We start from the raw sequence: 11,017 nt of genomic DNA on the forward strand, positions 1-11,017 counted from the left end.
TGTTGTAGAGCCCCCATCCTCTTTGCACTTGCTTTTCTCCCCAACAGAATTCTGCATCAACATGAAGTCATGAACAAATATGTTAGAATAATGAATGTATCACTTACCAGTGCACATTCCACAAAAAATAGAAATAAAAGTGAGGCAGCAAACAAAAGTGGAAAGAAAGATAGCAAGTATGAGTGCAACTGCAATCTACAATGGTCCACATAAGACAAACAGAATAATAGATAATTCCACATAAGACAAACAGAATAATAGATAATTCCAGCATAGCAAAAGGGATAAAGGTGGCCAGCTCAGCTCTCTCATGTCTCTCCACTCTCAAAGTCTCAATCAAAAGTCATCATCATCAAACTCATTGGCATTGGTGTTGTCTTCACCATCTTGGTCAACATTAGTTGGCTCTTGATCGTCATTGCTCACATCATCATCATCCTCAACGTAGTCTGAATCCTCCCCCTCCGCATTGGGCATACTTGAGTGTTGCTCTTGCTCCAAGTCCTCCTCTACCTCATCTTCTTCAGGAATTATAGGTCGTGTTGTAGTAGGTCTCTTGCGTGCGTAGTGCAGACGGACATTTGTCTGGCCCCTACGAAGTGTAGTTGCTGTCCTATGCAGATTGCGGCCTCGAAGGTTTGAAGATGCACCAATAGCCACATCAACATCCTCCCATGTAATGTCTTGATTGTCTTCAGGACAACCTCGAGCACCTTGAGGTTGTGATAGTGATGGGTCCACCCACTCATTGCCCCAATCAAAATCCTCAATGACCAAAGCCTCAAAGCTATTCTCGCCCACCTTCTCACGCCTCTTTTGAAACCGTTGCATATTCTTCCGGTTGTATGAAACAAAGACAAGATCATTCAACCTTTTCCATTGTAATCTGTTCCTTTTCTTTGTATGGATCTACAAAGTAGAAACAACAAGTGAAATAAGTAAATAACTTGCTGAAATCATCATTGAACAAACACAAATACTGCTTTACTAGTTGACTTACAAATTCAAACGTGCTCCAATTCCTCTCACAACCAGATGATGAAGCACAAAGACTAACAATGCGCTTTGCAAACCTTTGTAGGTCAATGGCCCGACCACCAAATGAACTCCACCAATCAACTAAAATGATAAAAACTGACACATATTAAGAGTTTGTACAGAAATTACATTGCTGGAACTGGAATTAACATGCTGAAATTAACATGATGCATTTAATATGACTTACGAGGGTTTCTTGTGCTCATGGTCTCGAGTGCCAATGGATTAGAAAAGCTTTCTCGCTGTTGCTCATAGAGCACAGATTGTTGATCAATCTTTTTTCGAACATTGGCATCCGGTACCATTTTTGCAAGCACATCATTAAAGCAGCTCCTAAGCTCCCCAACTAAGGCATCATCATTTCTGCTTACAATAGGAAAGAACTTTCCTGGGTTCAAAAATAGAGCAGCCCCATACAATGGATGATCCATTTGATTCTCCCAACGCTTATCAACAATGGCCAAGATCTTCTTGAGCAATGGTTGCTTGTTTTGTTGAGGGAAACCTAGATTGATCCTCTCCTTTGCATAAATCATAAGTGCTTTAATCTCTGGCATGGCAGGCTTCTCATCACCATCTGCTACTCTAAGAACTCTAAGAAGTGGAGTTGAAGCTCTAAGGCAGTCCTCAATTGCGCTCCACCACTCCGTTGAAAGTATAATCTCTTGCACATTCAAGCCAACTTGTGTTTTTGCTAACTTGTTTCCAACCCATTCTTCAGATGTAAATAAACTCCTCAATGCAGCCTTGTTCTTGACCAAACTCCTAAGTGTGAGGATGGCTGTGGCAAAACGAGTGGCTGCTGGTCTCACAAGATCCCCACCCGTGGCCTTCCTCATTAGACTAAGAAGTCTTCCATGTCTATAGATGAAAGTTGTGACACGTCTAGCCCCTGCAATAGGCTTCTTAAATGCCTTCAACTTTCCTATATCTTCCAACATTAGGTCCAAGCAATGACATGCACACGGGCTCCAATATAGAGTAGGCATCCTCTCCATTAGAAGGTGGCCAGCTTTCTTGTAATTAGCACCATTATCGGTGATAACTTGTACCACATTCTCTTTTCCAACATCCAGAATTCTCTTCTCAAGCAAATCAGCTATCATATCACCATCATGACATACACTTGAGGCATCAACCGACTCCAAGAAGAAAGTGCCCTCTGGACTATTAACAAGGAAGTTAATCAAATGGCGTCCTCTTTTATCCGACCAGCCATCCGACATGAGTGTGCATCCATATTTTTTCCATGCTGCCTCGTGTTGCCTCCTCAAAAGTCCTGTTTCCTTCACACAATCATTAAGCAATTTCTCTCTCAGCTCATGTGCACTAGGAGGCTTGTAACCTGACCCATATTGACAAGAGGCTTCAATTGCAACCTCAAACTGCCTACTACTTGCAGCGTTGAATGGAATGCCACACTCGTAAAAGAACAATGCCCACTGCATATTGACATACTGCCTCTCTTCTGGAGTCTTTGTGCTGGACTCCATGGTGCTTTGAGAACACCCAGAGCGTCTTTCATCTACAAGATCCTCGGGTGTTCTTCGTAGCATGGCAACAATTGGCTTGGAACTATTGGCGGCAGACACAACAGAAACAGACTTCTTTTTACCTTGCATGTTGGTGATAAACGCTTTCTTATTCTGTTTGGCTGCTGTCCCTGAGCTTGGCCTTTTAGAGGCGATGTTTGCTCCAACTGAACTCACCTCCACAACCTCCTGAACATCATCTACATCTACTACTCCCTTGATCCTCCTATTTTGCTCCAAATATGTTCCCATTTCTCTCCTCAATTGTGTGGTGGCCTTAGGACAACCAATTGCATCTCCCCCGACGCCCGCAAGATGCTCTTTATGCCTCTTGATCCCTCCAGAAGTTATCTTGCCACAAAGAGCGCACACAACAAGATCCCGATTTGGAGGCTCAGACCAATATCCATAGTTCCATCCCGGATCATTTGACCGTTGTGGCTTCCTTGTTGGATCTTTCATTGGATCGTAGGTGGGCTCACCCCCATCAGCTGCTGCATTTCCATCCATGGTGCTACACTTCTACTACCTGCAGCAAACAACCAAACACAAAGGAATATTAGCATAACTGATAAAAGGGCTGCCATGGCATATGAAAAGGCTGCTGTGGCAGCAACTAAACTACTCTACTCATGCAGATGTAGCAAACAGCGACAATCAACTAGCCATTAAACTAATCAGCATTCAACTAGTCATTAAACTAATCCATTGTTGAGCACAACACATCATGCATCAGTATTCAACTAGCCTTTATTCTAATCCACCCAACAGGCCAACATCATGCATTATTTTATTCAACCAAGGAGCATCCACTAAGGCACTAACCCCACTATCATTAAACTAATCACTAACATATGCCTGGCCACTAAGGCACTAACCACTATAAGAGACAAGTGAGCAACCACCAACCAGCTAGCATAAAACAGTCCAGCAAAGAAGAAAGAGAGCAGAGGAGGGTGTGGGAGAAGGGAGAGGGAGGTATACCTTACTGTTGCTCTTGCTTGTTGTTGCTGTACTGCAGAGGAGGAGCTGCTGGACAGGAGGATGAGGAGGAGCTGCTGGACAGGAGGAAGAGGAGGAGGAGCTGCTGGATAGGAGGAAGAGGAGGAGCTGCTAGAGAGGAGGAACCGTTGAAGAGGAGGGGGAGGAGCTGCTGGAGAGGAGGAGGAACCAGATCTGCTGGAGAGGAGCCACTGAAGAGAAGGAGGGGGAGGAGTGTGTGGATTGGGGGCTGTTTCTCTCTCTCTCTTTCTCCCCTCTTACTTGTTGGCGCCAACATGATTCCAGTTTCCCGCCTAAAACAGCTCCCCTACCTGCCTGGCAAGCTAAGGCGTCCAAAAAGGACTAAGGCAACGCCTCGGACGCCTAGGCAGACGCCTCGGACGCCTTATAGCTTAAGGCGGACGCCTTAGACACCCACCTAAGGCGAGGTGGACGCCTTGCCCTCGCAGGGCGCCCTGACGCCTAAGCGTCGCCTAGGCGACGCCTTAGGGACGCCTTGAAAACAGAGCTTTCAGCCCCCAATCCGTGAATCACTCGCGGGTACTCTTCGAGCTGACCCGACTTTAGTCACCATCTGTATAGTATGTATGTATGTAAAGTATATACCCGTGATCACCTCCCGAGTGATCACGGCCCAATAGTATAGTGAGGCAGACTGACAAGAATGTAGGGCCAATGATGATAAACTAGCATCCTATACTAAGCATTTAGGATTGCGGGTAAGGTATCAATGACTGTAGCAACAATGACAGGCTATGCATCATAATAGGATTAACGGAAAGCAGTAACATGCTACACTACTCTAATGCAAGCAGTTTAGAGGAGAATAGGCGATATCTGGTGATCAAGGGGGGGGGGCTTGCCTGGTTGCTCTGGCAAGAGAGAGGGGTCGTCAACTCCGTAGTCGAACTGGTCAGCAACATCGTCGGTCTCGTAGTCTACCAAAGAGAAGAGGGGGAAGAAATAATGAATACAGAGCAAACAAAGCATCACAAAATATAACAAGGCAATACGCGGTGTTCGGTGTGCCCTAACGCGGTAGTAGGTGATACCGGTGAAGGGGGGAAAACATCCGGGAAAGTATTCCCGGTGTTTCGTGTTTTCTGACAGATGAACCAGAGGGGGGAAGTTGCGGGTTTGATATGTTAGGGGTGTGTGGTGGACGAACGGGCTACGTATCCGGGTTCGTCTCGTCGTTCTGAGCAACTTTCATGTTGAAAATAATTTAATCCGAGTTACGGATTAAAAGATATGATTTTCTAAAGATTTTATTAATTTCTGGAATTTAATTAATTATTTAACTTAATTCGAAAATGGATTTATGACATCGGCATGATGTCATGCTGACGTCAGCAGTCAACAGGGGTTGACTGGTCAACCTGACCAGTGGGTCCCACTGGTCAGTGACACATTTTAATTGAGCATTTTATTTAACCTAATCAGGATTAATGAGGGGGGTGGGCCCCACTGTCATTGACTACTTAATTAGCTAATTAACTAACTAACTAGGTTAATTAAATAACTAATGTTTAATTAGTTGTTTAGCTTAATTAATCAAAATTAATTAAGTTGATTAATTAATTAATTAATGTTATTATTTTAACTAATTCTCTTTTTTTTAACGTTCTGTGGGAGGGCGCGGGCCCCGTTTGGCAGTGGCCCAGGGCCATAGTGGGTCGGGCGCTGGGTGCGGGCGTCACCCGAACGACGCATGCCCGAGGGGCGCTGGGCGCACGACGCGGCCAGGCGCCGGTGCGCGCCAGGGCGGCCGGCCAGTGATGGGCGCCGGCGGGAAGCAGAGGCGAGCACTGGGGCGACGCGGTGAGGGGGGAAGGGGGCTGCAGTGGGGCGAGTTTCACCGGGCACCGGCGGTCGAGCTCGACCCGGGGGGGCGGAGCGCTGGTGCCCACGGGGCACGGGACGCTGGGCATGGCGGAACGGCGCAAGCGGACTGAAGGCTGCGGCAGCGGCAACAGATGCCAGCGGCGACGGGGAGGAGAGGGGAGGCGGGTGGCCGGAGCACGCAGGGCGTCGCGTGCGGGCGGACGGGGAGCTCCGGGCGAGGCCTGGCGAGGTCAGGCAGGAGAGCAGGGGGGCGTGAGGGCGCAACCATGGGCGCGTCCAGGGGCGCCGGTGCGCGACCGTCGATGTGGTGAGCGCGGGGGCGGGGCTTCGGGTGAGGACGAGCGCGGCCCGGGTGCCGCCAGCAGGGGCCGCGGCGGGCGCGGCGCGTGCGAGAGCGCGGATGGTGCGGTGAGCGAACGAGGGAGAGGGAGGGAGCTCACGGTGGGGGAGTAGGGACTAGGGAAGCGGGGCTCGAGGGGGTGTTGGGGACGACGGGCGACGTGGGAGCAGGCCGGTGGGGAGGTGGAAGCAGGCCGGCGGGGGAGCTCCGGGCGCCGGTGAGGTCCAGACGGTGACGGGCGCGCGGGGTCGAGGGGCGAGGGGATCGGGATCCTCCCGATCTAGATCCAGACGAGGGAGTGGGGGGAGTGGGGTGTGGGGCGATGGGGAGTGGGTTAGGGTTTCGGGGGATTATGGGATAAGGGAGTGGGGAGTGGGGTTCGGCCGGCTGGGCCTGGTGGGTTGGCCCAGTGGGGCTGTGGCCTGCTAGGCCGGAGCCTAGTGGGGGGGGGGGTTGCTTTCTCCCTTTTCTTGTTTTGTTTTGTTTTCTGTTTTTGTAGTTTATTTTTCTTTTTTATTTATTTTCTTTTCTGTTTTAAATCATTTTAAATTATCTAGGCATTTTATAAAAATGTGTTTGCTTTATTATAATTATCCAGGCATTGAACTGCACACCCCGAACATTTTAGTTTAATATTTTGAAAACTTTGCCGTTTGTCATTAATTTGAATTTAAATTTGAAACGTTTTTGAATCAACCCGAGATTAACTACAGTGACTGAGGTGACATGGCAACATTAACGTGAGATTACTGTAGCATGATTATCCGGGCGTCACAGGCACTTACGGCCATACAGAGCTTCATACGGTGACATCTTTAGACTGGTCTGGAAGCTGTTGTTGTAAGAAAACTCGGCATATGGCAAGCAATCTTCCCATTTAGTTCCTTGGGCTAAAGCACGGGCTCACAACATATCTTCGAGTATTTGATTTACCCGCTCTGTCTGTCCATCGGTCTGAGGATGATAAGCAGTACTATATTTTAGTGTTGTCCCCAAGGCTTGATGGAGACGGGACCAAAAAGCAGAGGTAAACAGGGAACCTCGGTCGAAAGTGATGGTTTGAGGTACTCCATGCATACTGACGATTCTGGATACATACAGCTGTGCAAGTTGATCTGCTCGATATGTGGTGCTGATCGGAATGAAGTGAGCAACCTTGGTTAAGGTGTCCACTATGACCCAGATTGCATCATTTCCTCTCTGAGTCTTAGGAAATCCCGTAATGAAATCCATACAAACGTCATCCCATTTCCATTGCGAAACCGACAGCGGTTGGAGGAGTCCGGCTGGCTTCTGATGCTCTGCCTTCACCTTGTTGCATATGTCGCAACAGGCCACAAAATAGGCAATGTCTTTCTTCATTCCATCCCACCAAAATATTTTTCTAAGGTCCTCATACATTTTCGTGCCTCCCGGATGAATGGAATATGAGGATTCATGTGCTTCCGACAGGATTTTCTTCTTTAAGTCCGGCTGATTGGGTACACAAATCCGTCCGCGGAATCGGAGAGTACCGAATTTGTCCTTGGAGAAATTTGGGGTCTACCCCGCCATCGGGCTCTTGGCATGCTTCTGCAGTTTGATGTCAGCTGACTGGGCCTTGCGGATATCTTCCTCAAGTGTGGGGGTAATTTCCAAAATATTAGCAAGGCCAGCATCCACTATGACCACGTTGAGCGGAGCGATCTCCTCTTGGAGTTTGAAAGGCAAGGATTTCGATATGACATTTAAGCTGACAGGCTTTCGACTGAGGGCATCGGCAACCACGTTGGCCTTTCCCGGGTGGTAATTTATTCCAAGATCATAAACCTTAACCAACTATAGACATCTTCGTTGATGGAGATTTAAATCCAGCTGAGTAAATATGTATTTAAGGCTTTTATGATCGGTAAAAATTCGGCACCTTTTTCCAATGAGGTAGTGTCTCCAAATTTTTAGAGCATGAACCACCACAGCCAATTCCAAATCATGAGTAGGATAATTTCCCTCGTGGGGCCGTAGCTGTCGCGATGCATATGCTACTACCTTGTCGTCTTGCATAAGTACGCAACCGAGGCCTTGCCTGGAGGCGTCACAATACACATCAAAGCTGCGATAAATGTCTAGGAGAGTCCATACAGGTGCGGTTGTCAGCCGTATCTTTAGCTCATCAAAACTTTTCTCACAGTCCTTTGTCCATTCAAACTTCTTATCCTTTTGGAGCAGCTCCGTCATGGGTTTAGCAATCTTGGAAAACCCCTCAATGAAGCGACGGTAATATCCAGCTAATCCGAGAAAACTCCGGATCTGTGTCACTGTCGTGGGTGGCAACCAATCGAGCACATCCTTTACTTTGCTCGGGTCCACGGTTATACCTTAAGCGGATAGTACATGTCCGAGAAACCCAACTTGCTTGAGCCAAAACTCACATTTACTAAATTTGGCGTAAAGCTGATGGTCGCGGAGTCGTTGTAGCACTGCTCGAAGGTGATCCTTGTGCTCTTCTTCACCCTTGGAGTAAATGAGGATGTCATCGATGAAGACTACCACGAATTTGTCGAGGAAGTCCATGAATACTTTGTTCATCATATGCATGAAGAAATCAGGGGCATTGGTGAGACCAAAGGACATCATTGTATATTCATAAAGACCATACCGTGTAGTGAATGCGGTCTTAGGAATATCTTCCTTTTTAACTTTGAGCTGATGATATCCGGTCCGTAAATCGATCTTAGATAATACCTTAGCCCCACTGAGCTGATCAAACAAATCATCAATCCTTGGCAGCGGATATTTATTTTTGATGGTGACCTCATTCAGCTGACGGTAATCTACGCACATGCGGAGCTGCCATCCTTTTTGTCCACGAAAATAGCGGGTGATCCCCATGGTGAAGAGCTGGGACGAATATATCCTTTTTGGAGCAGTTCATCAAGTTGTTTCTTTAGCTCCACTAATTCCGATGAAGGCATCCGGTAATACTTCTTGTATAATGGTGCAGTTCCGGGCACAAGATCTATTGCAAATTCCAGTTCTCGGTCTGGTGGCATGCCTAGCAGTTCTTTTGGAAATACATCAGGGTACTCGTTGACCACAGGAATTAATTCCAACTCAGCCACAACGGTGAAAACCAATTCTTGCTTGGATATATTCTTGCGAGCATAGAATTTGGTAGCCTGCCCATTTAGACTGTTCAAAGTGACTTCTCGTGTTGCGGAGTTTATACAAACTTGATATTGGGTCAACCAATTCATACGCAATATAATATCCAACTTTTCAGACTCAATAATTATCAGAGAGGTTTGAAAGTAGACTCCGTTGATATTGATCTCCAGATCACGGCAGACCATGTTACTCTTGATTAGAGATCCCAGGGTTTGGACCAGCATATTTTTTCCCAGAAGTTTATAAAGAAATTTGTTTTGGGCAGCAAAACTCCGAGAAATAAAATAATGGGAAGCCCAGAGTCAAATAAAATTACGGCAGGTATGTCATTAACAGAAAACATACCAATGACGACTTTGGGGTTCTCTTGTGCTTCATCGGCTGAGAGATGATGCACGTGCCCAGTAATATTTTGCTGGGTCGGGCATGACTCTTTAAAGTTAACTTGTGGCCTGAATGGGGCATCCGCCTTGTTGTTCTTGGGGCACTGTTTGGCATAATGTCCGTTCTGCCCACAGATGAAGCACGAATTGTTACGCTGACGCTCCTCACGTATTGGGTTGGTCATGATATTCCTGACTTGAGTGGTGGTATTGTTAACATTCTGTTGCTAATTTGGCTTGTATTCCACCTGAGTCTGTTGCCAGGTTCGAGCCTTTTGCACTGGTTTCCCATCCTTCTTTGGCTCAAACTTACGCTTGTTGTCGTTGTTGGCAGGCCTATTATCTAATATAAGCTTGTGCTCCCGTTCAGCAATGAAAGCCTTGTTTACCAGAGTTTGGAAATCTGGGAAGTCAAACATACTAAGAGTACACCGAAGTTGTGGATGTAAGCCTCCACGAAATCTGTCAATCTTCCTTTTCTATGGTGGCCATGTCATAAAGGGAGTAACGGACCAGATGATTGATTTTTTGCAAATATTCCCCCACAGACTGATTTCCTTGGATGAGTGCGAGAAATTCACGCTGATTAACCTTCATAACTCCAGTAGGGATATGATGTTTCCGGAACTGATCCTTAAATTTTTCCTAGGTGATTTCTTCATCAGCAGACCACATGGCTTTTGTATTTTCCCACCATATGGCAGCAACGCCTTCAAGATAATGAGTTGCAAATGGAACTTTATCATTTTCTTCAGTACGAGCAATCTCAAGCTTTTTCTCAATGGTACGCAACCGATCGTCTGCATCCAATGGGTCAACAATCTGACTGAAATTGGGTGGCTTGGTCTGTTGAAAATCTGACAACTTTGAGTAATGACCATTCTGATTTCCATTCTGTCCAACCATAGCTTGCACACTTCTTAATATTTCAAGCAGATCATTGTTCCTTCTTTCCTCAAACATACGTAGAATTTGCTCCGTGGAGGGCGGATTTGGCGGTGGAGGCGGTGGCGGAACGTACGACTCGGGAGAATGTCCTGCCTGTCATGCGGAATGACGAACAGGAGTTCCCTCACGAACAATGCTACTGCTGCCTCCCCACGTCATCCTATTGTGGATTTTCCCAAGACAACGCAATCGAGATGAGTAACATCCAAGAATAAATTTGGGGAAAAGCCAGCGACAAATCCCAGAAGAAAGCAAAAGAGCGAAGAAAATACGGCGAATAAAGTCCCAACATAATTATACATAGACTCATACATGAAAGATAAACAACATGACAAGTTCAACTACTCTCATACATGCAACGAAACATCATGACTCGTACGACTACATCCGTACATCATCCAGACGACTGTGAATATTCCGAGGTACTACTGCTCTACTGGTGCTGCGGTGTCCTGTGAAGCAGACTCGGATCCTGAACTAACGTGGTTAACAGAAACCTTTGGGTTAAAGGTTACACGACGACGCTGCCTCGAGGGCTCTCCCTCAGGGGAAGGGGAAGGATGAAGCATCGGGGCTACAGGAGTGGTGAGATGTGAAGCCCACTCGGCAGGAGTACTGAGAGGGTTCACCGTCGAGGTGCCTGAGCTACTCGGGGGAGTAACCGGTGAAACAGGGGAACTAGAACTGGCTGGAATATAGGGAGTAAATCCCAGAGAAGATCGAGTAGTGGCAGATCTAGTAGTGACCAAAGCAGCGGCCAAAGCAGTACGGGCACGAGTCAGCTC

The 11,017-nt window shown here is 47.0% G+C and overlaps 1 protein-coding gene across 1 annotated transcript; it reads right to left on the minus strand.

The window, feature by feature from the left end:
* Positions 1-204: 204 nt before the first annotated feature.
* Positions 205-3,655, minus strand: LOC123132204 (uncharacterized). Its single transcript, XM_044551977.1, has 4 exons — positions 3,555-3,655; positions 1,226-3,099; positions 1,001-1,119; positions 205-909 (listed from the first exon to the last, which is right to left on the minus strand). The coding sequence occupies exons 2-4, from the start codon at positions 3,078-3,080 to the stop codon at positions 337-339; spliced, it is 2,547 nt and encodes an 848-aa protein (XP_044407912.1). The 5' UTR covers positions 3,081-3,099; positions 3,555-3,655; the 3' UTR covers positions 205-336.
* Positions 3,656-11,017: the final 7,362 nt, after the last annotated feature.

The sequence above is a fragment of the Triticum aestivum genome, chromosome 6A (assembly GCF_018294505.1).
Source record: "Triticum aestivum cultivar Chinese Spring chromosome 6A, IWGSC CS RefSeq v2.1, whole genome shotgun sequence".
NCBI classification, from domain to species: Eukaryota; Viridiplantae; Streptophyta; class Magnoliopsida; order Poales; family Poaceae; genus Triticum; species Triticum aestivum.

Bases quoted from the DNA above. Each gene is read 5' to 3' on its own strand.
- LOC123132204 (XM_044551977.1), bottom strand. From the start codon at position 3,080: ATGGATGGAAATGCAGCAGCTGATGGGGGTGAGCCCACCTACGATCCA. The intron at 1,120-1,225 runs GTAAGTCATATT...TTATCATTTTAG, and splicing joins CATGAGCACAAGAAACCCTC to TTGATTGGTGGAGTTCATTT. The intron at 910-1,000 runs GTAAGTCAACTA...TCTACTTTGTAG, and splicing joins ATTGGAGCACGTTTGAATTT to ATCCATACAAAGAAAAGGAA.